This window comes from Melanostigma gelatinosum (assembly GCF_949748355.1).
Source record: "Melanostigma gelatinosum genome assembly, chromosome: 9".
Taxonomy (NCBI): domain Eukaryota; kingdom Metazoa; phylum Chordata; class Actinopteri; order Perciformes; family Zoarcidae; genus Melanostigma; species Melanostigma gelatinosum.
The window spans coordinates 21,510,616-21,537,442 of record NC_136642.1 but is presented as its reverse complement, the minus strand read 5'-3'; the positions used below and the strand labels follow the sequence as shown (position 1 = coordinate 21,537,442).

The following is a 26,827-nucleotide window of genomic DNA, read 5'->3' as shown; positions in this document are numbered from 1 at the left end:
TCAGTTGGTCGGTAGCTCCACCATTTTGGTTCAGACTGAAATATCTTGGATGAATTGCCACACACATTCATGGTCCCCAGAGAATGAATCATATTCTCTACCGCCACTATGAGTTGGACATTTATGGCTGTGAGTGAAATATCTAGCCACAGGATGAATCGGAATCACTTTGGTGATCTCCTTGACGTTTCATCGAGCGCCATCAGATCCACATTTCAGGTGGTAAAGATGTTAAACAGTATACCCGCTACACATCAACATGTTAGCACTGCCACTGTCAACATGTAAGCACCTTAGCTCAAAGCCCCACTGAACACTAGCTTTAGAGCGGATGAATGGGACCACGAGAAGACAACAGAGAAGGCAGGTGTGTTCTATTAACAAGTCAGGACAGAACAGAAGACACTTCATTGGTATTCAAGACTGCACTGCCTGCATGTTTTTAACATATGACACACAGATGCTCATGAACACAGATCCACCAACACATCAAGCCTCTTTCCTAACTTTACCATTTTCAGCACGCAAAAGAACAAAGATGTTTCTTGATAACAATGCCCAAAAACAACACCATGGAGGGCTGTTGTGAGGAACAGACAGTCCCAGTGATTTGGAGAGAATATGCTATGTGTGTAGGATTGACACAGCGCTTATAGTGAACATGTACTATAGGTGGTGGTGGGTGTGGGAGGTAGCCACCGGCTCCAGCAGTCCAGAGAGCCACAGATGCTCCACTGTTTGTGTGTTGACTCTCTGTAATTTGTTTGCTCTAATTTGTTTTGCCGTGCCAGGGGAGTTCCGATTTTTAATTTTGCTCTGTGTGTGTTTACCCCTCTTTGTGGATCGCTGATCTGTTAAGCATAGAGAGAGGGAGGGAGAGAGAGAGGGATGGGGAGACAGACAGTGTGGAGGGTGGGTTGTTCAGAGAGCCAAATTTAAAAAAGGAGCAGTGCAGATTGTTTTAAGCTCTGGCAGCCCCTTCAGGCCCATAGGCCTCGCTCGCAGCCTGCACCTGCTCCGTCCCCCGGGAGCCTGGTTCCTGATCCGTGGCCCTCGCTTCTCCTCCCCGGGCCCCTAGCCCAGCCGCCTCCTCCTCCTCTCCTTTAGTTCCTACTTCTATTTTTCTTGTCTGCTCTTTCTCCTCCCCATCAACTTCTCCCATTTTCCTTCCCTTCGACCTCCTCCATACTCTTCTAAAACTTAAACTCTTCCTTCCTTCCCCTCCAAAAACTCCTGATGCTCCTTTCCTCTTTCCTCCTCCCCGGTGTCTCCCATCTACCCCATCACTCCTCAGTGCTGGCCTCTTCACCCCTTCTCTCCTCTCCACCACCTGCTCCTCCCCTCCTCCTTATCCCTTCTTCTCCTGGTTACTGCCACGTTTTGTTGTGCCTTTTTCTTGTCCTGGCTCAACTTCTTCCCATCCCTCTATTGTTTGTTTGTTTTCTCCTAACATTTCCTCTTCCAGCTCCTGCTCCTCTCTCCTCCTCGTCTTGCCTCCAGCAGCTGGCAGAGTCTTAATCAGCCCCCCTCCGCACCTGAATGATTGCGACTTGTTAGCCTGATTGAAAACACACAACCACACGCGCAAAAAACATTCAGAGATACAACAACATAACACAATATGTGAGGCCATTATGATTACTAAGCTACAGCGCAGAGCTCACTAAAGCAGCGTCATGACATCGATACCCTTTTATTAACCCCACACATAATAAGGATGCAAATCAAGCTCACGACGACGGCCTGTTTAAAATTGTCACAGCTACTCTTTATTGAAATCAACCAGTCGCTCCAGTTGATGACTGCACACCGTAGGTAGTTTGATCAGTCAGTCAGCTCTAGACATACAGTATGGTACACGTTGTCACACAAACAATATTAAGATTACCCCGACAGTAATGCTTTGATAAGAAGACATTTCGTTTTAATATGGCTTGAGTAAAGCAGTCCAACTGTATATGATGCCCAGACTGGATGAGGCGACTGAAAAGCGCACGATCCGGGCGAGGAGGGGGGGGCAGTCGAGATCAGAGTCAAACTCTGGCCTCCTGTCACTAACTCACCCATCTATCCAGGCTCCTCATTTAAAGGGTCACTTCACCCAAACCGCACAAAAACACATCTTTATCTTCTCACGATACCCAGAGTGGTATGTAGCCGTGCAGATCCTCTTATTTTGAAGTTGGCATGGCAAACATGTGAGCAGACAGTCACATCTAGCAGACACGGAGCAGCATCAGCATTCATTCGGAGTAGAATGTAAGTCCAATATTTATTCTGTTTTTAGCTCTCCACCAACCCCTGACGGAAATATCGCAGCTAAATGCTCCACTATGGTCACCAACTAGTCACTAACTCTGTCTGCTGCCCTCTGGTGCAGAGCAAGATGGGCGTACAGTGGGTTTTTTAGAGCTTTGTTGCTGAAAACGCGTGCTTACTGTGTTTCAAAATGAAGCTGACAACAGCATTGAGAGCAAACCCAAATCCAGGAAGCTGTGGGCTGTTGAAGCACAACAGCAACAATTTAGGGAATCTGCGGAGTCGGGTGATAGTTCTCTGTGGTTTCATCATTACAAGTGACCCCTTCCACATTACTCAATTGATCCCTTGTTAATATAAAACTACTGACTACAGGAGCTTTAACAACTGTTTGAATGAGGGGAAAAGCATTAAGGATCTGACACCATCGATGGAAAAATCATGGCTGAAGGCTGTTTGAAAACCTGTTATTACAGTTTTCAGTGGGGGGTAAATTCTGCCAAAAACAAATCCCAAATAACAGGAATTACAATGAGCTGAATTTGTCACATTGTCTGTTTTCAATACTGTGAACACAACAAGCAAAAATCCATTCACTTTCATTGTATTGAGGCAGACATCTGCCACACAAACCCAAACCACCTGCATGGCTCAATAACACCAGATTTCAGTAAGAGAGGAGTTTTTGTTACTTGGGTGAACTGACCCCTAACCTTAAATCACATCTATATGCACCACAATCTTTTTACAGCAATCATATTGCCATTACGAGCACTTCCAGCGAGCGTAACGTGACGGACCAAATCAAAAAATTCCCGAGACATTTGGGTCCATTTTTTATACCCACGGTTTTCTAAACTAGGGGTGTTGAATTCTGTCGATTTGGTATTCTGACTTTCTCTGCAAAGACTTCATCCACTGCTTCATTGATGACATTCACACTCAGTAAGATTCACATCCACGCAGCACAATCACCATCAGAACACTCAGCGTCCTGTATACACACATCTATGTTTCCCATTCATTTGTTCTCTACCTCTGCAGCAGATTGAAATAAGGCGAAAATAAATTTCCACTAGTGCAAAACATCATCTCTCTTTGAGAGGAGTAAGAAAACAAATATGAACAAAACATATATATATATATATATATATATTTGACACATAAGATCATAAAGAAAGAATAATAAAGTGGCACTGATAATAAATCATATCACAACAAAAATAAACGACTATTCTCACCCATGTACTTAGTGAAATAAATAAGGCTGGGTTGTTGCTGGGCCATGCACATTACACCTGCACACAGACTGACAGGCTACCTGTGAACGGGAACCACAACATTAACGTTTGGGAGTGTAGGGGGAATTATCTGCTGTGTTAAAAGGACCGCAGCCCCTCTGGGTGGAATGACCTTGATGTTACGGAATAAAGAAGGCATCCGGCTGACTGCTGACTCCACCTAGTGGTCAAATATACAAATTGCAGCATGTTACCAAAACCAAGAAAGATGTTCAAATCAATGATAGAAAGCACCAATTTACCCAATAACAAAGTGCAAGCAAATAATGATTAAAAACAGAGAAGTCAGGATAATAACTGGTAAATGTAATGCGCACAAATCTGCCCCTCTTTCCCTCTGACTTCTATTCCACAGGACTACGAGTGCACCCATGGACGTGGACTTATGGACACATACATCACGTTTTGATACAGATTCTTCCCACACACAGTAGCACAGAAGGAAACGACACGAGGGATCAATCTAGACTAGAGAACGAACAGTCTGTGTTCCCTCTCCAGCACACGGATGGTTAACAGCCGAGACACAGCAGCTGTTCCTTTCAGCCACATGATCGATCTCCACCTGTGCGAACAGGGTTCGCGCGTTAAGACACGTGGCGGAGTGGTGATTAGTTGCATCGTTTCACAGCAAGTGAAGTGCCACTTGCCGCGTCTGCGCCACTCTTCTGTCGTCGCAGCACCTTTCCACGGTAATGTATCCTTCGCGTTCTGTATCTTGGGACGAGACAAATAAGGCAAAGAGAAACTGCCACAGGGACAGTTGTGATGTCACAGGAGGGAGGGCAGACCACACAGTAGCATGTGTATTATGAGGTTCAGTTTGTATGCGCTGCATATTAACACCCAGTCTGTCCATCGGGAAGGTGTGTTGTTGTGGGTTCTGGAGCTGGACTAGTTTCTTCAGCTGTGAGAGCTGATCTCTGGCAAACCTGTCCAGACTGCCACCTTTTCAGCCGCTCACGACCGTTCTCCAGGTCAGACCTCCAGGTCGGGAATCAGCTCCTCCTTGAGCTGAGTGTCATTGTCGGATCCCGTGCCCACGTCCGAGTCAAAGAGCGAGTGGTCCGAGTCGGGCAAGTGCGTGTGTCCGGCTGAGTGGCTGCTGGCGTCGCTGTCGTCCAGAGTGTCGGTCCGGGAGAAGAGGCCTAAGTCCAGCAGGCCTGTAGGGGAGACGCTGCTCTCGCTGTCTCCGTCATAATAAAGATCCTCCACATCCACGAACCACTCGGGCCAGAACCTCCTCCGCATCCGCTCGCAGAACATGGCCAGGTTGATCAGCTCTCCTGAGAAGACAACACAGCGGGTTTTACACGCACGCGCCTCTACAGGTTCAGTTAGCACCAGCAGGAGGTAGCACTGGTGCTGACTGACATCATGAGTCTGATACAATACATCTGGGATACTTTATGTTTTGTGTTGTCCTCGTCATTATGAGCCCTTTCATCAGAAATGATTAGGGGTGTAACGGTTCACACAATTCACGGTTGGGTTCGGTACGATACAGTGGAGCCACGGTTCGGTACGTTTCGGTACAGTAGAAAACTATAAATGCCAGAGAAACATACTTGATTTTAAAATATATTTATTCATTACAACTAACATCATGAAGTTATTCTTTGACTTTGAACAATGATGTAACGATACCTGAGTGACTCATCTTCTGGGGTGTCTTCTTAGAAACACATAAGCATAAAAACAAAAACTGCTCCTTAATGTTATGTAGTGTTGTTACTTACATCTTGTATTGTTACTTACATCTTGCAAAAGAGATGTTTAATCTCAATGGGACTACCTGGTTAAATAAAGGTTTAAAAAAAAACAAAAGATTATTTTATTTTTTTTTATTCAAACTTATTCGGTTCGTCATGCGTACCGAACTGTGAGCCTCGTACCGAAGGGTTCAATATGAATACGCGTACCGTTACAACCCTAGAAATGATGCATCAAAACAACAACAGAGAACCTTCGTTTGTGACATTACAAGCTCTGACTTTGCTCTCTGGAACGATAAGAGACTCAAGTGTGCCCCACTCTGTGCAAGATGTGAAAGCAACAACCAAAGCCTGTGTCAGCAGCACTGCATTGCATAAAATATGACTGCCATCTAGTGGCGGGAACAGACAAATACATCTATGACAAACCAGCAAGGAAAACTGTAAATAACAATGTAAACTATGCTTGTACATACTGCAATACAGCTCAAAATAAAGCATCAGTATCTTCAGTGAATATGCGATGATTTAATCTGTTCATTTAGTTCATAATTAGAATATTCTGTTCCACTCAGAGTACTTCACAGATCTGCTTACCTTTGATGAGTTGCTCTGGTCGTGTGCCAGGCAGAGTCCACATAGCTTGGGCTAGATGTCCAAACACGGTGGCATCTAATGTCGACATTTTAGAGCCCATAAAGTACTTCTTGTCTCCTACAGGACAAAGAATATACAGATATTTGATGTTCTGAGGCAGAGACATTTTCAGATTTCAGAATGGAAATAAACAAGGTAATGGTGGTTAATTAGCGATAAAACCCTTAACAACTGTTTATCGTTTACCTTTATTCATTACTTTTAGTTGGCAATGAATGACAATTCTTTGGTTGATGCAATTTGGTGTTCGTTTTAAGTCTGTTGTCTCTTTTATGTGATTTTGCTGTTTTGTTTTTTGAAGTTTTTTATTTGTGTTTTTGTGAAACATTTACTCTGCCATCTTTGCCAGCACCCCCAGTAAACAAGATACAACATGTCAATGGGATTATCCTGGATAAATAAACTGTAAATAATAATAATAATGATATTGAAAATAGCTTACTATTTCAACTCTTTTTGAAACTTTAAAATAAACTTATTTCATCTTGAAGCTGGCAGACCTGCACTGTCGTCAGTATCAACAGATTTTAGATTTACACTTTTAGTGCTTGAGTTTGGAAAACATGAAGTGAGAAGCTGAGTGAACTGATGGCGCTTTAACTCTCGGAGTATCCGTTTTCCGTTTTACGACGAGCGGTCGTTCGTTGAAATGGCACAAACAGATCGATGCAAATCACTTTTCTTTCCACTCCGTGTTTCCATCTGAAGACTGCTATTGTATCCCTGTGGATGACATCCAGAACTTTCCCATCTCTTCGATACCTCACTGGAGTACAATCACGAAGGCAATGACAGACATATCTTCTTTTGACATACACCAATGAATCTTTGGTATTTTGTCTGCAAGGAAATAAACTACTTTTACACGCTGCTTATTTCCGGGACAGATATTTATTGATATTATGAAGCATGCCTTTTCATCCACGGATATATCACTGTGCATATGTATTCTGAATTAATGTGTCAGGCTCTATTAGTCATTATTACTAATGCTTCGTTAGGCCACATTAGCCTGCCAGAGCTATCCAACTGTGTTTTGGCCATTATCGCCGAGCGGTGCTGTAATAAATGAGCTTAATACAAATGTCACTGCCATCAACATGAAAATACTTCCTGTGCCTGACTAATTCATCTTTGAGCTGCCACTGTTATTTACTTTTGAGTTCCTGCAAACTAAGTTTCTGAATACATTAGAAACCATCCAGTTATTTTCGAAAAGAACAGGACTCTTCCTACTAATCGCTATAGTATGTATACTATAATATGCACTTTAAAGCCAAATAAAAGGATCTGGAAACTCTCAAATCAGATTATATCACAGAGTTTGGGTAATCCCTGCTCATACATTTGATGAGGTAAGGACATTTGAATGGCAACGGTTTCGTGGCATTAGAATGTTTATCCCCCCAACACACACACACACACACACACACACACACACACGCACACACAGCCCTTGTCCTACCCAACAGTGTGGCCAGCGTCCTCATGTCCTTCTCCATCAGTGCGTAGACCTCCTCCTTCGAGAAGCGTCCGATGCCGTGGCCGTACATCTCCCTGCGCACCATGCTGCCGTTCAGGTGGCTCAGCAGCCACTTCAGCGTGTCGCTCAGGGGGCCGCTCATCGCCAGGAGCTTCTGAGTTTCCTCCAGGTTGTCCACCCACTGACAGTAGGCTATCGTCCTGAAAGACAGACAAGATGGCGTTAACGTGGCGCGGCGGTTTTCCTAATCGTGGGTCTGCCACTTTTCTGTTGAATCATTTTGTATCATAAAAAAAGAAAACATTTACTCAGCAGTCTATTTCCAAACTGACAAAGGCTTATCACACTCAGCAAACACACAAACCCACAGGTATCAGGGTCACGCCGCTGAGGGAGAGAAGTGACTGCCACCTTCTGACAGCCTCACCAATCCTCTGGATCTTACAGCATCGTCAGCAGCGTGAACCAGCTTGGGGCGACATTGTCACAGCAGGAAACACGGCTTCCCCAACATTCATGTCGGAAGACTGGAACCCCACCGGTGGGGACTGAGGTCAAAAAGTCCACCTTGTTCCAGCTCTAGTGAGCTAAAGCAGCACACAATTCCTTATCAGCAATGCCAGTTCTAAAAACAAAATGCAGCAGCTGAGCTCGTCAGGAATCGAACATGCATCGTGTACGGTAGTGTCAACAATAAGACGTTTTCAGCTCCTGTGTCCTGCTACCGTCAAAAGCCATAAACAAGGTTAAGCCGCTATATCCTTACACACTTGCCCTTTCTCGACCCCACCTCATTGGAAACACGGACTGAGCTTCTGTCACAGCTCGTGTGAAAGCGTGGCAGCCTCATGTCATCATTCTGCTGGTAGTGGTTGACCCCTGAGCCGGGACACGACTGTAAAGGGGCCTCTGTCTCCGGCCTGCATCTGGATCACGCCAGATGACTCGTCGCTCAATGGAGATTGAATTAAAGCGTCTGACCTGCATTACATCTGGGGAGTGGTGACTGTCCAGGGGCCATAAATGACTTCCTGTTACAGTATCTGCTGTCCCAAGAGGATAAACGGTCCTTTGTTTCAAGATTTGGAAAAAGGGGATGCAAGAAGACAGTCAGATTTTTGGTCCTTACTGCACTTTGCAATTGCAGTCAGTAGGTCTTTCCCACTTATGGTTGTGATTCAAGAGATAATTGATTACTTTAGCCACTGGGGCAGTGGAACAAACTGTAAAAATGTCTCACCTAATATCACGTGTAATAAGCAAGTCAGATACACTTCCAGCAGAAACATTTGGAGTTCACCTGATGAATGCAAGTCCAATATTTACTGCCCTTTTAGCTCCGTTTTGGTTTCTATCAACCTCTTAAAAGGATAATGTGGTTCTTAAGCTGCTAACTTCTCCACCAGAGAGCCACTAATGTTGCCCGTGTGCCGTTTGGTGCTGGACAGGAAACGTTGAGTGGATTTATTTAATAAGAGCTGCCTGCTGCTGCTAGACACACGGTTGATGAGAGAGCGGAGTCTACGGCTCGTAGAACCAATAAAAGGAGCTTAAAGAGGCTAAAATGTGAAAAGGTCACTATGTGACCCACGGCCACTACACAAAGTAATGTGATCCATTCACATTGAACATATTGATGAGTGCAGCTTTAAGAGAATGGTGAAAAAATAGAACACATTTTTTAAAAGGCTAGTTGTCTCTTCTTGACTATTAACTCCAAACTAATAATCAAGTGAATGCTTTGATATGAATGGCAGATAAAGCATAAGGCACAGTTTCCTGTTATCTTATTTTCATAGCAGCATCAACCACACGGGTGCGTATGAGTGCGTATGAACTCATCGTCAGTTGATGCTGCTGGCCAGCTGCTCGGTAGCGCTTCAATGAGCAACCCAGCCGCCACATTGCCCTTCCCTGACATAAATAATTCAATCAATAGGTCTATGTGTGGATCGAAACATGGCACAGGACGTGTGGAGGAGCAGAGAAAAGACAGCGAGGAGGAAACGCAGGGAGGGGGGATGTCGGGTACATGCATGACCTCTGTATGGCTTTGGAGAAATGTTATGGAATTCCCTTTTTACAGCACACGAAAGGTGCAATCTCCTATATTACACCCAATTACGACATTTCTTAACACATTGAACTGTGTTACACATGTCACATCCTCATTTAGGCTCTTTCTTTACAGACGAAAACCCTTAAATGGTCTGAAGGTGAAGACTAAGATCCACAGGTTCAGTTCAAAATGTGTCCTGCCATTATAAAAGAGAGGAGAACAGGGCACATCACCTTTGATCAAACAGTGAGTGTGTGTGTGTGTGTGTGTGTGTGTGTGTGTGTGCGTGTGTGAGTGTGAGTGTGAGAGAGGGGGGATAGGGAAAGATGGATAGCACTTTTAGGGAATGGAAAACACTCAGAGCCTCTGTGGGGGGAGTGGTAAATGATTTCCTAGCAGCAGCATGTTTCTCACCCAGAGGGACTGGAGTGACTCACCACAGCAAAGGACGGCTGCTAACACAATGCTGATGGCGAGGATAGAGTCGTCTGGCCTGGGAGGCTGCATAAATAAAGCTTAGAAATTAAAAGATCTCAATAGAGATCTGTGCGGGCGGTTCCTGATACTGTTTAACATTGACTTTAGGTGTATTCTGCCTTTAGAATGAGCTAAACGTTGCTTTATAGTTGGATTTTTCCATTCGATTGACTGGAGGCTGAAACAAGGTGTCAGCGAGTAGAATTATAGTTCCCAAAGACACAGTTGTCACTTGTCCAACACGACATACTCTCTGGGTATGAGCGCCCTACCAGTACAGGTGTTCCTCGACCATCTTGGTGACAGCTCGGGACACGGCTCTCTCCTGCGGGGTGAGGTTATTGTTGAGGTTGACCCCCAGCTTCTCCTCCAGGAAGTCCACGATGAACTCTGACCCCGATGCCTGCTCGTGGTTGTACTCCATCCAGGGCATCTTACCCTGCGGCGACAGCTTTCCATCAAAGTAGTTCTGCAGAGAGAAACGGCCTCATATGAGAATATGGAGAATTCTACAGACACGTCCTGGGCAAAAACAGCATGTTACTGTCGACTGACAAGCTCATTTTTAATGCAACGTTTTCCCATTGTTGACTTTTAATATGGTGTGTTTCAGTGGATCCCTCAAGGGTCACTCTACTGATCTTACACAATAAGTGCTGTTTACTCGTCATGAGGACGACGACTCAAGTTGTGTTACATCTTCCGCAGCACTGGAGACACTTTATCATCAATGTGATCTCAGTTTCAGCTTGAACACCGCAAACGTATAAGTGAGAGCCCGGAGGTGTGTTTACCGAGCAGAAAGGGTCTACTGTAAGATGCTATCGAGTTGCATTATGGTAATGGACTATTGTTTCTGTAGCTTATCCCATGCTCGAACCTTAAAGCGAGGATTGGCCTGCTGAACAGTTTTTGACCATTTTCTTTCAAACCAGCCAACTTTTCAAGTGCATTCGAAATTAGCATACTCTAATAAATCACTGGACATTATCTGTTCACGCATCTAAAAAAGTATTCAGATAAAACCATCTGAGAAGGATAAATACAAAAATCACAACAAAGAGCCCAACAGAGCCTGAACTCTGAGACATGCTGCTGAGCATCACCTGGTAGGGCAGGTCCGCCATGCGCAGGTACGTCTCTATTTTGAGGCAGAAGGGCGAGAGGCTGGGCACGCCATTCTTTGGCCTGGAGAACTGGTGGAGGATGATGGCATCTTTAGAGTCCAGCTCCTGCTCCTTCCTACACAGATGAAGAACACACTATCTGTAGTAAGCCAACAGTGTTGTTTGGACTTAAGCTCCCACAACTGTTTGAAATGCCTGTTGTATAAAAATTACAGAATATGATCAGTTCTTATTTGTTTTAAGTATATTTAAATTAAAAATTCATGGTGTCAAAACTAAGTATTTATCTGCTGTCCCCAAAGGCACCTGAAATAAAAAATAAAAAACTTGAATGTGACAATAATATTTGCTTTAGATTTTTGATTGACAATAAGCAGCATGCAAAAGCCCTTCCCTCCAAAGCTTATAGCTTCGATATATTTAACCCCACTGATTATGTGTACACACCAGCAGGAACAACAGTAGAGAGAGCATTGATACAAACTTCACAGACAGTAATGGTTTCCTTTGATTAAAAAGTTACATTATCACAAGTCTGGCTGAGATAACCGGTGTTACTACCTGTTTTCTCAGCCAAGTGCTGTGAGATGAATACCAAACAGAACTCAGCATCTTGCTGTTCAGTGTCGGTCACACCTGTAGTTTATTATAGCACGGTGACACGGCAGCAAGTCCCCGTGTCCCTGAGCTCTCAACCACCCACCAACATTTATTTTCAGAGACGGCGGCGGCTTCACTTCTTTAACTTTCAAACTAAAGCTTTGTGTAGACCACCTACATGTTGTTGTCCTGAGTTAACTCTGTAACGCTCAATTCAATTCCAGGTTGTTTCATGATTTCAGTCAGTATTGCATCTTTATCTCTCATCTTGTCATGTAAATGAGCTCCCATGTTTACAACACTGCTGGACATTTCCCATCCCTCATGCCTGCTGTCTGAACACACTTACCAACTATTCTCCTTATGTTCTTTCATCTGGCCGTGTTGCCTTGACTGCTGTCGATCAGTTCTCCCCCGTAACAATTATGTCAATGCATGTATGTCAGTTGCCAGTTTAATATATATATATATATATATATATATATATATATATATATATATATATATATATATATTCATTTTGATTTATATACAAACTCAGTAAATGTTACATAACACACACACACCACCATGGATGCTTATAGTGCATAATTTCTGTTAGCTAGCTAGCGCTACAGCAAGCTAATAGATAACGTTATTATCGGAACATGAAGTCAGCTAGTTAGATGATAATACATTTCTCATCATTGGTCAGCTGTTATATTATTGTGTTAGATGATGCACAGCTTAGACGCCCAATGCAGGAGCTTCTTACCCCACATTAGGGGGGCGTCTTCTCTGATATTTATTCTACCCTCAGTGATGGATCTGTATAACACAACACAATACAACCTGTTGAGCTGTGCCTCTGTTGATGAGATGAGAATGAGAGCAAATCCATCAAAACACAAACTAACTGCCCCTTTAACCCTAACATTGAGTTATACTCTTCATACTTTGTATAAAATACATATATATGCCTTTGTTTGTGAATAACTTTTTGGCAAATATATATTCATACATACGGCAATGGCTTCAATACTTTTGCAGATATGTTTATGATCATTGTAGATGTAGCTTTTGGCGATTAACTGCAGGGCTGTTAGGCTGCATTAGTTTTAGCCAGGTGTACCTAATAAACTGGTAACTGACCACAGTGATAAGTCTATGCCCTGTACAGCTGTGCCTGAATCTGTCGCTGTCCATCGTCCTGTGGTGTTGAAACTGATCCGAGCCTCTAACGTCGCTGTCCACGGTCACGTGGTGCTGAACAGTTCTCGTCTGTGTTCGCTCGTTTACCTCATCTGTCGTTTCGCGTCCTATTCCTTATTTTATGTTCTCTGTCGACTTAAATGCTGCTGTTTGAAGAGCCACTTAAGGAGCTCTCTCCGAACATTAGGGGGTCTCCTGTGGAGGGAATGCGACCCCCCCCCCCCCGCCTGGTGCCAACAACACACGTCACATGGCACGAGCAGACGATGCCGGCGGGCTGCGGGGTCCGGCCTCAGCAGCCCGCACGTGACGTTTTCTACAAGGTTACACAGATTATGACAGGGGGGGGGGGGGGGGGGGGGGGGGGGTAGAGTGAAAGTAGACACTACCAGGCCACTGTTACAGGATGTACTTAGTGCCTGGCACGGGGCCCTGGCCAGAAAAATAATAAATACCCCCCCCCCCCCATTGACAGGCACTCCCTGCACTAACAATAGCCCCGACATAATCACTTATCCATCGCATCACATCTCATTTATCCGAGGCGTTAACGTAGGCGTGTTGTCCTTGCGTGTTTATAGGTGGAGTTCATATGAGGTCAGTCGAACTCGCAGCGCCCGAGGAGCGCTTCGTATAAACACACTCAGGTGCCGACGGAGCAGGCGCGGGAGCGGACGCGTGACTCGTTTATTATTTATTTGATTTTTTTTGTATCTCTCTCCAACTAGCGTCGTGTCCTTGGGAGGAGGGAAACAGGGGCCGGCTGAAAGCTCAGCAACCACCGCGAGATCTGCACAGAAATGACATCCTATGGAAGGACTCCCGTCTCCATTCATGGTTTTATCACGCCCCACGACCAATAACATCGATAAGTCACCGTCTGCAGGTGTGATAAACAGACCCGCGCAGCTCTGAGGATTAAATAAAAATAAGTGATGATGATGATGAAGAGATGAGGCATGCTGTGCGTCCTTACCTGATGGCAAGCAGCTCATGCAGTAGGTAGGCTGCAGCAGCCAGCAGGGCCCCCCCGGTGATGTACAGGGTCTTCTTCCACCAGGAGTCCGAGCCCAGCGCCGACATAATGCCCCCGTAGTCCTGTAAGGGGACGGCGATGATATAGCCATACAGAGAGTGCTGCTGCTCGGAGCCGCACAGCCCGAGTGGCAGGCTGTGATTCCGCCCGAGCTCAACCACACACGGCCGGGAAGAGGCAAATCCAGCAGCCCAGTACATCCTCCCTAACCCCCTCGGTTACAGCCACCCCGTTCCTCCCTGCTGCGGTCACCGTTAGGCTTCATCTAAACGCCCGGCGGGTTGGTCTACGGCATGGCGGCGGCGCGTGGCTAATATTTCTCCAGAAAAACCAGAAGGTGTAAACATCTCGGCTCGCCCTCCCCAGGATGACGCTCTGCGCCCAGTCCGCTTTCCTTGCAGGGTTTTAGAAAGTTTTGTCAAGTGCAACAGCGATACAACAGATACAACAGCTTGACGTCCGGTTACAACTTTCAAAACAAAATTTCACTGTTGGGGGCTGTGTTACAACGGTATTTTGATGACTTGTATATTAATAGACAATAATAATCATCACCATCATCATAACACATTTATACACTTTCAATTATATTGCAACAAACAATTAGCAATTCATTTGAATATTATTTTCCAGATTCGTTTTGTCTGTAACATGTCAGCAGTCCAAAACCCAGAAGATATTCAATTATATAAGAAGATCCTCACATTTGAGAAGCTGAGACCCAAAAGACTTTGGCAGTGTTTGCTTGGAAAATGACAAACGATTATTTGAGTATCAAATAGTAGCTGATCATTTCCCCGTTGGAGAACTAAGTGACTAATGATCAGTGTTTCAGCTCTAAATGTAACACGGTTCAAACTGATTGTTTGGGCTGAGAAATGCTGTTTATTTATTTTAGCAGACTCAAACTACCTGGTTTATTATTTTGCCTTTTCCAAAACAATCTACATATATATTAACAGTTGTATATCAACATATTACTCAGCTTCATCTTTGTGTATTGTAGGTCTTCACACAGCTATCTTGGTCTCAACAAAGATTGAAGCATATTTGAGCATAAAAGCTCATTCTTGACAATATAAATCATACTTCGAAATATCTGATTAATGTTCTACAAAGTGCTACTACACGAGATGCGATTATAATTTTAGGATTACATTCATCACTAGTAACAGCCAATTATTCGAGGTAAACAGGTTGACCTACTCTATTTTCACGGTGAACCCGAGCAACATCCGGTGTTAATTTGTGTTACTGTGGTAGCTTGACGCAGCCGGCCTATCATCTGCTCCAGCGGAGGAGACACCTCGCCCAGACGAGCCTCCTGCATCCCAGTGGAACCAGTGGCTCACCAGAAGAACTCAATGACAACACCGACTACGTGCCCGTAGGATACATCTGTAAGAAATGTAACCAACTGGCTGCAGCCTTCTCGAAAGTTCAGTGACATCTACTTCGCATATTGGATATATTATGTAGTTTGTGGAGTTTATTTGTTTAGGATTAAAATCCCCAAACTCACTTCACATGGCTATAAATAGTGTGTATACTCAAATTCTCAAGTATTCTAATCTTATTGCAGTATACTGTGTATGCTTGAATTAAAAGCGAGTAGATTTACAAACGTATGAACAAGAACTTAATGTAAACATGAAAAATATAAAATAAAAAAACGGCAGCGTAAAAGCGGAATGGAAGGTCTACTCACTCTGGAACAACCTCGGAAGTGTAAGAAGATATTCATCTTGACGGAGAACTCCACCGGCTGTTCTTTGAACCTGTTCGTGGAGCATGCCGAGAGGTGGATGCGGATCCAGAAAATACGATTTCGTAAAGATGTTGTGTAGCCGTCGATGCCAGTCAAATTCCCGTCTCCTTCCGGTCAACGGGTGACAAATCTTTCCATCTCGATAAGAGCAGCAGGTGTTTCAACAGAACAGGATGTACTGACGACGTGCATTTTAATCCGAAACCCGGTGATGGACTTTAAAAAGTCCTCACTGCCGCCATTGGCTACTGCAAGTTAGGTCCGCACTCCCGCGGCTTTCGGGAGCGCGCGTTAAAGCAGGATTGTTTGTTATTGTAGTCAGCTGAACTTCTGTGGGAAGAGTCGTCCTCCGCAGGCACCGCTGTAGCCCAGCCCCCCCCCCCCCCCCTTAATTATCAATAGTGGTTTAATTCGTCTGATACAAATTTAAATAACATAAGTAGCATTCCTTGGGTTGCTGGGACCCCTGAAAGCCATCATGCGGTTCCCAGAGTCCGTTTTGTTAGCTGCTGCATCAGAGAGAAATATCTCTGCAAGCCCGGTCATTGGTCTCTGTAAGAACATCATGCACGCGTGCCTTATTCTCTGCCACAGGCTTGATTTGTATTATGTAATACTTCCACACGACAAGACCCAGAGACCCATTAGAATCCCAGAGGAGACTGCTGCCAACCCCCCCCCCCCCCCCCCCCCCCCTGTGTGTGGACACATCTTCTACGGGCTTCAGCACAACCAACATGAGATATTAATCACTCCTCAGAAAGGACCATTTTAATGGGGGGATATGGCAAATCACACAAATATTCAACCTTATAATAGAAAGCGGATTCAGTACAGAAGTACTGGAAATCACAAACTCTGAAGTTGTGTGGTTACACTTCTCTCTGCCGCTCAACGACACAATTAGAGGATGTTGCTTTTCAAGCTCAAACACTAAACATTCCTTTAACTGTTTGCATCACTTCACAGCAAAAGTTGATAGACAACCAAAAGCGTGACGCAATCTTATTCTGGTTGTGGACTCGGCAGCCACATTACATCTCAAGGCCGTTCGTCCCTTTCCTTTAACAACCTCATTCGCCGCATCACATCTGAATGTTATTTGTTTTCTATTTTCTGACTCGGCCCTCAGTTGTTTGGCTCAGCTGTGGCTCCAGCGTGGCCCTCCGGGTGGGAGCCTCCGTCCTCAGCCTGGTCCGCGTGGGGATCGTCTCTCACTTTGACAGCGTGGAGGGCGTAGTTGATGGCAGTGCTGTTAGTCCAGCTCCAGGCTCCTGATGCCGGGTTGTACAGCATCCCTTGGACGGACTGCACCGAGAAACCATCTGAGAGACGTTGACGAGAAGAAAGAGGGCGTGACCTGCAACATCTGTTGTCTTCATTCTGCGTGTGCTCTTTTCCCCAAAAATGGAAATTGGAGGGACTTACTGGACTCCAGGAGGCGCTCCAGGTCTACAGGGCTGATGAACTTTTCCCAGTCGTGCGTCCCGCTGGGAACGATGTGCAGCAGCTGCTCGGCTACAACAATAGCCAGCGCGTATGACAGGTTAGTTTTATTCAGAGTAGTGATGAAGAGAGAGCCGCCCGGCTGCACAAAAGGAAAATAAACCGTTTTAATTCATGAAGTTTTCAAGATTTACAGTTTTTACAGGTTCTATTGCTTCAGAAAATATTTTACAATGACATCACATCCTTACAGGTGCTTTGCACACAAGGTGAGGTGCTGCTGCTGCTCCCTGAATCATAAGCGTATTCATAGAATGGATTAGAGATGGACAGTGCGAGAGACCAGAGAGTAGCGGTGCCAAACCTCAAAGTTCAACCGAGGTCAAGATGGGAGGGGAGGAGGGAGGAGAGTGGACAGGGAGAGAGAGCAGAAGAGATAGGAAACAAAAGCAAGAGAGTGCAGTCAAATGAATCCAAACAACACAGAAATTCATGCTAACGCATCCCTGCATCAGTGCCATGAAGCAAGATACAGTTTAAAGCTGTTTTTTAGTAAAAGAGCAGAAGTGAGGGATTTGCACCAGAGAAAGTCCAGTCTAGGGTTGCAAAACATCTGGAATATTAAAAAAGGGGGAAACTTTCCATGGGAGATAACTAATAGAGTAATAAGACATAATCAATTAAGTTGCCAAATAAATCCATTCATTTGTCAAATGCATACAGACAATGTGGCGTGGGCCATGTGGTGAGCTAGCTAGCGAGCAAGTTAATTAACGGGGAAAGTATTAGTAACTGACAACGTGGTCAGTGTCCAAACCTCAGGTTTAAAGTGAACTCATTTAGAAAACAAATGTTTTACAATGAAGAATGAATGAAAATACATTCATTAAATCCCCTCAATTAACAAGCTCAATCAGACAGCTGGAGGTGTTAACGAGTTATACACCGCGTACTCTGCTCTCGGCCACTTGCTGCTGGTGTAACCGAAATATCATAAAAGCTTCGCCAGTAGTGTGGGCTGATGGGAGAATACATTGTGTGTGCAGAAGAACTCCTATTTAACAGGATGCTGGCACATTGTCTGTACACGTGATAGAAGAGTGCGCTGCTGAATGCAGCACACGGGTCACAATTCAATTCAACCGGCACATAAGACCGAGCATTGCTTTTTAATTTGTATTTTACCTCCAAATAAATTCACCTTTCGAAGTTATCATTGTTATATTGAAACAGTGCACAAGATTCCTTGGAAATGTTCCGGATATGTACCGACCCTTTGCCACGCTAGTCCATTCGTGCCGAAACCAAATGCAGCGGCATTAAGTGAAGATTAGGCTTCACGTAGATTCTTTTTTCCCCTCTCCAGCCCTCTGGCCCACTGATCTGGGAGATTACAGTCATCTGGTCTCAGTATTGATGTACAGCTTTCACTCAAGCTCGTCTAGGTCCAATGCAGCGCGCACACATAGAAACACATGCTAACCGATTCCCAGTGAAACACAACAGATGCAAACAAAACAAACGGGACAAAATCACCATCTGCACGTTCGCGTATGCTCAGATGAACACACAGACACATACTGCAACGGTGCAGAAGTATCAGACGTGAGCCAAGAGCTGGAGGAAAACACACACACACACACACACACTATCCCGGGACACACCTTCAGCACGTGGTTGCAGCAGGAGGCGAATGTTTCCAGGTCGGCCAGATGTTCCACCACCTCGGAGGCCACGATAGCGTCGTAGTGGCCCGCCCCCTGCTCCTCCTGTCCTCCCGTCCTCTCTGCTGAGAGCTCCTCCAGAGTGCTGGCCCGGTAGCAGACCCGGTTCCGAAGGTCCGGGTCGATGGACGAATGCAGCTCGGCCGTACCGATGCTGTTGCCCACTGGATCTATACCCAACACGTCAGCTCCCAGGCGACCGAGGGGCTTGTGAAGGCGAGTGGAGACAGAGAGAAGTGAAAACAGAATCTACTAAATGTCAATTTTCTATTCTTTAAATGCCGCCATGGAGCAAGAGTTAGTTATGAACTTTATCCCACATGATGTAAAAGTACCTTCGGCTCCATCACTCGTGTTGACAATAACACAAGACAATAGATCAGCAGGAACACTGGGTAATGCAGCTGTTCCTCAGACTACAGTTCCCATAAACCTCTGTGATATAGAGGATGTTGATACTTGTCACTCTCCCAATTCAACTACGGACTGTACAACTGTTAAAACACGAAATTAAACTGTACTTTATGTAAGCTAGAATGAATCGAGGTGCTTACAATTAAAAAAATGGTTTTAATAATACATTCTCACACCATTTTACAATTTGTTTGTAATATATGTAGTCTAATTAATAGTCATTTTGTGTTATGTTAGAGTTTTGGTGAGAGTTTGAGTTATAAAACAATTCATGAAATCTAAAAGATGTGGTCATTTAATGCACGAACCTGTGTCAACACTGTTTACAAAAATAAATCATTTTTAGACTAGGCGATGAGCATCAGACGTGTTTCGGATGTGAACTACACCGCCCTCTTGTGGACAAACGTGGAACAACAGGCCCGTGTGGTGAGCTGCACTTGCCCAGGGGCCGATCTCTATCCTCCCACAGCTCATCCCTTCTGATGGGAGGAGCTGTAGTGACAAGACACCCAGAGACACAACAGCTGCAATCCTAACATACACTTTTTGTTTTCTGTGTGTGTGTGTGTGTGTGTGTGTGTGTGTGTGTGTGTGTGTGTGTGTGTGTGTGTGTGTGTGTGTGCAATTTAAACCATTAGCAAAGGAAACAGGGATGTACAGGGGCTACGGGGTTTGTCGTCGGCATGTCTTTGTTCGCACTGGGTCTGCAGCTTCTCTCACTGAACACACATGCGCCCGTTTACCTCTGTGAGCAGGCCTCCTCCGCAGCCCACATCCAGGATTCTGAGCCCTCCGAGTGGCTTCCCGGGATGACGGGCTCTGTGCACATTCAGCAGGTTGTCCCTGAACAGGTGCATGAGGAGTGGGTTCAATTTCAAAATAAAAAGGATCACCGGATCAGGATTCTACACAACAGACAGCACAGATATTGCCAAATTGCATATATCAAGAAGAAATAAACGAGTTCGCATATACTGGTTGCATTAACATACATATGATTTACATTATTTACATTTGTGTTAACATTAGCGCCACGTCAAAGGAATAGAAAATCAGTGTCTATGTCTTATTTCTGAAAACAAATTAAATGAACAATTAAATGAAATTCGTGGCTGGATGGGTAATGTAATGATTATCTTGTGGGGGGGAGGGGGCCTGCAGCAGATCTTATCAATCAAAACAGACGCAGCCGACCCCCAAAACAGTTGAAATGCTATTTGCTGAAAATGTGCTGATGTGTGGAGGAATCCTGTCACTTTCAATCCATGCTGCTTCTATGTACCCTTGATGTGGGCTTTTTAGTTTTTTTGCTCTCAAATATCACAAGGCTGGATCTCCTCCAGGTCATGTTTTGCCACAGTTGCTCGACGCCTCTGCCAATCAATCCTACGTCGACAGCGACTTAGACGTGACATCTCGGCATTTTTTTAAATACGACTATTGAGATGCACATCACGGGCAAACACGCACCGTATAAAAGGCACCCTCAGGTCATTCAATGCATGAAGAGCTGCAAATTCTCCTTGTTCATCCCACCACTTGCTGGCCAGTGACTGGAACTTCCTCACCTCATCGGGGTCCACTGTGGTTTGGGAGGCTGACCGAGCACTGTGCATGGTAAGAAATAAATAAAAAGATGACAGGACTACGTCGACAAAGTTCATTCCTAAAACATGGCACTCAATGCAGGGAACAGACATTTCCAGGTACCATGAATTTAAAAGCCATAGCAGCATCTTTTATGATGCTACATCTTCCAATTGTAGCTGAAATGATTGGTGGATTGGGAGAAGATACTAATAACTGCAGCACTTCTAATGATCCATTAATCGTTTCAGTCAAGAATGCTTTTTTTGTTTTACACATTTGTTGGTTTTAGCTTTTCAGATGTAAGGATTTTCTTCTTATCAAATCACTGAATTATATAGGACTTGTAAAAGGTTAAACGTTTCTTTGATTCGGCAGCTTGAAGACATTTTGGGGTTAGTTCGTCCCATTCATAAAGATTTCTAAGGAGATAAACATCCGTTCCCCTTCGGTACCGTTGCACATGTCACCTCTACATACAGATGCAATAAATCATACGGAAGTTGCCCCACTGACCACCTATCTGTGTACCTGGTGGGACAGGTCACGACGTGTTGATAGGTCTTCAGACAGGCGCGCCTCTGCAGCCACAGTGTCCGCTGTTTACACACCGCAGTCCAGCTAAACGCGCTCCGTCCCACCGCGGTCGCGTGACGGATGAACAACCCTAACATGAGGCGGTTCAACTTATTCGCGTACATGGTGTCCTGACAGTCTTGCAGCTAGCTACTGACAATTTTGCTCTTGACTGTTTGACCAACAGTGCGCACGTGTTTTCTGCTCGGGTAGAAACAACCGAAACTTTGGTTCCTACTGTTGTGACACGTAAAAGTTGCCCCTCCGACGGGAAGCAAGTCTTTGAACACTGTGGGAAATGTATCGTAATTTACTTGTGTAATATATTCGTGACTATTTCAAGGTTTATGTCGTGAACGTTACAAACACTGAGGCTTAGCCAGCTTTCGTATTTTTTTGTAAAGCTTGCAGTATTTATGCTGTAATGTAAACTCTGCCATCCAAGGTTTATAAGCATTCTTTGACAATTCACAACATCCTTTTTCAGGTTTGTTAAATGATAGCATATTTCAAGCAATAAGCCTTATCTTCTAATGAGGAATTACACTAGTGGTTCATTCGTAACGACATAGGAGTCAGCCAGCTTCAATATGAGCCATTATAAACTCACAGGGAGCCACAGTGACTCTGGCCTATGGGAGGTTGTGTTGACTTACTATTGGAACTTTGTGAATCCTTGTGAGCTGTTAAAAAGGCTGTTTGTTGTTGTATGTAGCATTAACAAAGAGACAGTGAGGCAAGACAATGAACAAACAGTTTTATTCGACATCTTACAATAATTTGTGGAGGGAAAAAAAAAAGTTAATTGTTTTATAGTTTAAAATGACCCAACATTGTTTTTTAGTGTCCACAGGGGCTTATTAATCTTTGCAATGATTCAAGTGAAAACTCCTACCATTGAAAAAGTCTTGTTCTTCAGTCACACTTTAAAAACAACAACATATTTACAAAGATGAAAGATGTATGAGGGGGTTCACCTACACAACTGCCTCTATAATGAGACAAGCCTGTTCAACTCATGGAATTTAAAATGGTAAAGTGCACAGATCAGGAGGTTAACTGTGCTCCTCAGCGTCTGCTACGCCGGGAGGGGGATGTTGACCTGAAAGAGAGGCGTTGACCTAACGTTAATACTGCACCAATCACACTTACCCACTCACACTGCAAAACACAAACATGCACAAACACCACCCCCCCCCCCCCCCCCACCAGACACACTGTACTCCCAGAGTACCAACACAACTGTACATAATATCCATAACGTTTGTTCTGCAGACTCTAGAGAAGGCTTTCTTTCACATTTTAACAAGGTGCTACTAAACAGACTACTGGACTCTACCAAAACAAAAGGGAGGAGGTTGAAAGTCATGTGGCTATTGTTAGAAATTCAGAACTGGCATTTTGCATTTGATAGCTAAGACAATCATGAAGCATTAAAGGCCTTTATTGCATCACACTTGAAGCACAGTGAAGCAGAAGTGACTGCATTTGACAGTACATTTTCATAATATTCAGTCGTAGTTTGCCTTTTTTAAGTTATTACAAACATATATATAGATTAAAAAGGACTCCAGCAAAATCACAATGAGACACACAATCAAAACATACAGTAGGAAAAAAGGGGAAAAAAACGAATACTACCTTGATCGCGACTTAGACTTGTGTTTGCGGCTTGCCTTCTTACCAGACTTGTGATATTTTTCCGTCGACCTTGAGCGACTACGTTTGGATTTTTTTGATTTCTTTTCCTTGCTAACCTCCGGGGTGGGGGACCTACTTGAGTCAGAGTCTGAGCGCTTCTTGCTAGCTTTGGCGGAGCCCTTCTTGCTGGCTTTGCTATCCTGCCGAGAGTGCTTGTGACTCTGAGCGTCCGTGCATGAGTCACTCTCTTTCCTTTTCTTCGATTTGCCATTCTCCTCGGCCACTACAGAGCTTCCTTTATCTTTTTCCTTCTCTTTCTCTTTAGCCTTTGGCTTTTCTTTCTTTTTATCCGACTCTTTCTCCCTCTTTTTCTTGTCTTTCTCATGGCTGTGACTCCTTTCCCTCCCCCTCTCTCTGTCTTTGCTGGAGGCCTTCTGCTTGTGTTTGTTGCTACGACTGCTGTCTCGGCCATCCCGGCTCCTTTTCCTTTCCTTTTCCTTCTCTCTCTCTCTGCTGCGACTGCGGCTGTCTCTGGCCCTGGCTCTGGCCCTGTCTCGCTCTCTGGATCTACTCCTGCGGCCCCGGCGCTCCCTGGAGTCGCTGCGTTCTTTCTTGTGGCGGCCTGACCTCTCGGCGCTGCTCCTCCTCCTGTCCCTGCCCTTCTCACTACGATCACTGCGGTGCCGGTGGGAGCTGTGGCTGCGGCTGCGTCTACGAGCCTTGTGGGAGGAGGAGCGGCTACGCCTCCTCTTCCTTCGCGGGGAGGAGGATCGCGATGAACTGCGGGAAGACGCGGAGGAAGAAGAAGACGAGGAGAAAGAAGAACGACGGCTGCTGTGGCTGGAAGTGGAGCGGGAGCTGCTGCTGTGACCGTTGGTTGGGGAATTGCTGCCGCCTCGCCCTGATCGCTCCTTCCCTCTGCCCGGGTGCTTGCTCTCGCTACCCTCCTTCTCACTACGGGACCTACGCCTCTCTACCAAGGGCTCCGCCTCCCTCTCCTTTACTTCCTGTTTGTGTGGATGCTCTGGCTGGCCCTCATCATAATCCCCCGTTTCTCTGCTCAATCTCTCCTTCGCCATCTCTTCTGTAGAAACAAACAACAAAGATAAATATAACCACGGAAGCATCAGGTGCCGTAAAGACCGGAGACACACTACACAACTTTCACAGTAGTTATGGTTGTAATCTTGAGTGATGTTCAAGGTGAGATCAAGTCAGCACTAAATTGGATCTTTTAACTCCTGGTCACACTTTGAGCATTTGCACAGATATGTTAACTGAACCTCAGATGTAATTATTAAGACATGAGCATCGTGTCTTACCACGTGCAAGCAGAGCCTCCTGTGCTTGTTTTTCTTGCAGCTGCTGCGTCTCCCGCTCTTTGCGACGGAAGGCGTCCTGCTTCTCTCGGATGCGGTGGCGCAACTCTTCCTCGTCGGTGTCGGAGGATTCAGACCCTCGCACGCTGCGTTCGTCCTCGTCGTCGCTCTCGTCTGAACCATAGTCACCAAGCCCACCTGCCACAACAGAACCCCCGGGTTGTTGAGTGTTGGTCAGGACAAAGGTTATGCTCTCACAATCAGGTTTCACTTTTGAAAACCCTCAAACCCAACCCAAAGTCCCAGTGAAAGGCACTTAATCCTGCATAACTTTATATTTCACGCGAATACATATCGACCTAAAGAAAACCTAGTAGAAATTCTTGGTTTTCAAGAGCATGCTTCTATCATCAAAGTGCAAGACTAAACCCAAATCCATCACTGAGATTCCACTTCTAATTAAATGAATCTTGAAACCCAGGAAGAGTATTTGGGTGTTATGGCTTGTGCAAACAGCTTGTCCTGTTCCTACTAACACCCCGCCATTAACTTGAAATATAAATAGTTCCCCCTCCCTCCCCTCCCGGTGACAGAAAAGGGAATACTCACTGAGACCAGTCAGAGAAGCCAGTGCACTTGACTGTGCCAGCTGTTTTGCAGGAGCTTTGATTCACATCAACAACAGGAACAACATGTTAAAACACATCCTGCCATTTTCTCATAGGCAAGAGTCGCTAGAGAAGGGGGGTCACAGATAAAGCACTATTCACACGAGCTGCCATTGGTAACAAGAGAAAAGAAACAAAAAAAATGGAGAAAAGAGAGAAGGTTAACACTCAAATCCAAGACAAACAGTCGCACAGGAGGGAAAGAACCAATCTGTACTAATGCACTTCAATGGAGGAAGTCCATTGTATCTAAAGGTGGAGGCTGGTCAGATTCAATGCTGAGACTAAATTCACTCATATCATATTCTTTCAGCAGGACCTTCAATACCATGCACCAGAACAGCAGGGTTTCAAATACTGCTAGTGAAAAGCATTGCTCTGCTCCCTCTCCTTCTGATGCATTAGCAGAGAATGGTTGAAAATGCTTATCAGACATATTCCCACGCCTGTCGCTCAATCACCCTCGTTTACAGGGCTTAGTTGAGTTTCATTGAAATAGATTATTGAGCACATGATGGATTCTCTTCGGAATTAAATACGTCTTGGTGACAAGCACAGATGATGCATTATCTGGGAAAATCAAGAGCAGACCTCGAGTGGCTTTGCGGTGAGTCTCTTTGGCCACATGCTGGATCTCTTCATTAGTGACCTCAAGAAGGATCTCTGTCAGAAGTGTTTTTGTGATGATCATCTAAAGACGAGGGGGGAACACAAACACAATATTCAACATTTCCAATATGTCCATTATGTCCAATATGTCCTCTTCAAAAACAGTCAGATCAACGACAACCGTCTACATGCAGAAACAGTCGTCTGAATGGCCAAACTGACCAGCTGGAACTCTTTTTCCTCCTCCGTCATTTCAGGCTCACTGTCCTCTGCAGGAGGCGATGGGCTCCGACCGGAAAATTCTTTCTTGATGGAGACCTTTTCTTCATCGTCTTGGTCGTCGTTCCCCTCATCATCACTGTCCTGATGTATACAGAGGAAAGGACTGATATTCAACCAACAAGCAGGTGCCAGCAAAGAAAACGGTTCATGACCCTCAATGTCCATCACCAACGCAACACAGGAAGCCTAAACTGTTTTTCAAAGTAAACCATTTTACTGTCAAGGCCGGGAATGTGTTACTTACAAATTTACTCTTGCGGGGCACACGTGGCCCGTCACCTTCCTCTTCGGCCTCATGCGCTTTGCTATCGTCTTTTGCTATTTTTGAACGCTCCTTCTCCATTCGCTCTCGCTCCAGCTTCTTCTGCTTCTCTCTGTCCATCTTTTCGAGGCCCTCTCGGATCCATGCAGGTAGTGTGCGTCTTTTTACTGCATCTGAGGTGGAAATACAAGGTCAAAATATGTTATCCACATACTGCCATGTTGTTAAGATACATTAACCCGTCTTGAGTCTTTATACACTTGTTTACAAAAACATGGAAACATTTACCATGCTGACAGTTTCCTGAACTGAATCTGAACTGTGATCTGTGTTAACCAGGCTACAATGAGCTGATGATCTGAACATGTATGCTACATCTTAAATTACTCATTTGGATTATAAAATGTCAGTAAAAACTAAACTATAGCCCATCAGAGTTCCTAGAGCTCAAGGTGATGCCATGAGATTGCTTGTTTTGTCCTGCCGGCAGATTAAATAAATAACGGACGAAATGTCTTTTAGGAAATATGCTAAATAAATAACTAAATTCATTGATAGCATATCAAATAGCCTAATCAGGTGCTTGGTTAAACTCCACATGGCCTGTAAAACAATCATCAGGG

The 26,827-nt window shown here is 44.8% G+C and overlaps 3 protein-coding genes across 4 annotated transcripts in view; all 3 read right to left on the bottom strand.

Moving 5' to 3' along the window:
- Nucleotides 1-4,417: 4,417 nt before the first annotated feature.
- faxcb (failed axon connections homolog, metaxin like GST domain containing b) lies at nucleotides 4,418-14,105 on the bottom strand (the record flags this gene model as incomplete). Its single annotated transcript, XM_079276187.1, has 6 exons — nucleotides 4,418-4,846; nucleotides 5,873-5,989; nucleotides 7,398-7,615; nucleotides 10,224-10,420; nucleotides 11,058-11,193; nucleotides 13,846-14,105. The coding sequence occupies 6 exons, from the start codon at nucleotides 14,103-14,105 to the stop codon at nucleotides 4,539-4,541; spliced, it is 1,236 nt and encodes a 411-aa protein (XP_079132313.1). The 3' UTR covers nucleotides 4,418-4,538.
- A 2,308-nt stretch (nucleotides 14,106-16,413) lies between these two features.
- Nucleotides 16,414-21,591, bottom strand: coq3 (coenzyme Q3 methyltransferase). 2 transcript variants are annotated; one of them, XM_079275426.1, is made up of 6 exons: nucleotides 21,379-21,591; nucleotides 20,731-20,868; nucleotides 20,004-20,103; nucleotides 18,784-19,092; nucleotides 17,102-17,261; nucleotides 16,414-16,998 (listed from the first exon to the last, which is right to left on the bottom strand). In XM_079275426.1, exons 1-6 carry the CDS (start codon nucleotides 21,546-21,548, stop codon nucleotides 16,802-16,804), a joined length of 1,074 nt encoding a protein of 357 aa, XP_079131552.1. In that variant the 5' UTR covers nucleotides 21,549-21,591; the 3' UTR covers nucleotides 16,414-16,801. The 2 variants fall into 2 exon arrangements, with proteins under 2 accessions (XP_079131552.1, XP_079131553.1); XM_079275427.1 differs by having other exon boundaries at nucleotides 18,784-19,050.
- Nucleotides 21,592-22,166: 575 nt separating this feature from the next.
- The window catches only part of pnisr (PNN-interacting serine/arginine-rich protein), an 8,406-nt gene continuing 3,745 nt past the window's right edge, over nucleotides 22,167-26,827 (bottom strand). The window contains exons 6-12 of the mRNA XM_079274738.1: nucleotides 26,187-26,377; nucleotides 25,883-26,023; nucleotides 25,643-25,742; nucleotides 24,993-25,046; nucleotides 24,387-24,581; nucleotides 23,065-24,148; nucleotides 22,167-22,525 (exon numbers count right to left, since the gene is read on the bottom strand). Coding sequence (XP_079130864.1) covers nucleotides 22,492-22,525; nucleotides 23,065-24,148; nucleotides 24,387-24,581; nucleotides 24,993-25,046; nucleotides 25,643-25,742; nucleotides 25,883-26,023; nucleotides 26,187-26,377 — 1,799 coding nt within the window. The 3' untranslated portion in view covers nucleotides 22,167-22,491. The remainder of the gene's footprint in view (nucleotides 22,526-23,064; nucleotides 24,149-24,386; nucleotides 24,582-24,992; nucleotides 25,047-25,642; nucleotides 25,743-25,882; nucleotides 26,024-26,186; nucleotides 26,378-26,827) is intronic.

Coding starts and splice junctions, on each gene's coding strand:
- coq3 (XM_079275426.1), bottom strand. CDS start 21,548: ATGTACGCGAATAAGTTGAACCGCCTCATGTTAGGGTTGTTCATCCGT. Junction 20,104..20,730: donor CTGAGGGTGCCTTTTATACG/GTGCGTGTTTGC, acceptor GCACCTGTTCAG/GGACAACCTGCTGAATGTGC. Junction 19,093..20,003: donor GAGGAGGCCTGCTCACAGAG/GTAAACGGGCGC, acceptor GACATTTAGTAG/ATTCTGTTTTCACTTCTCTC.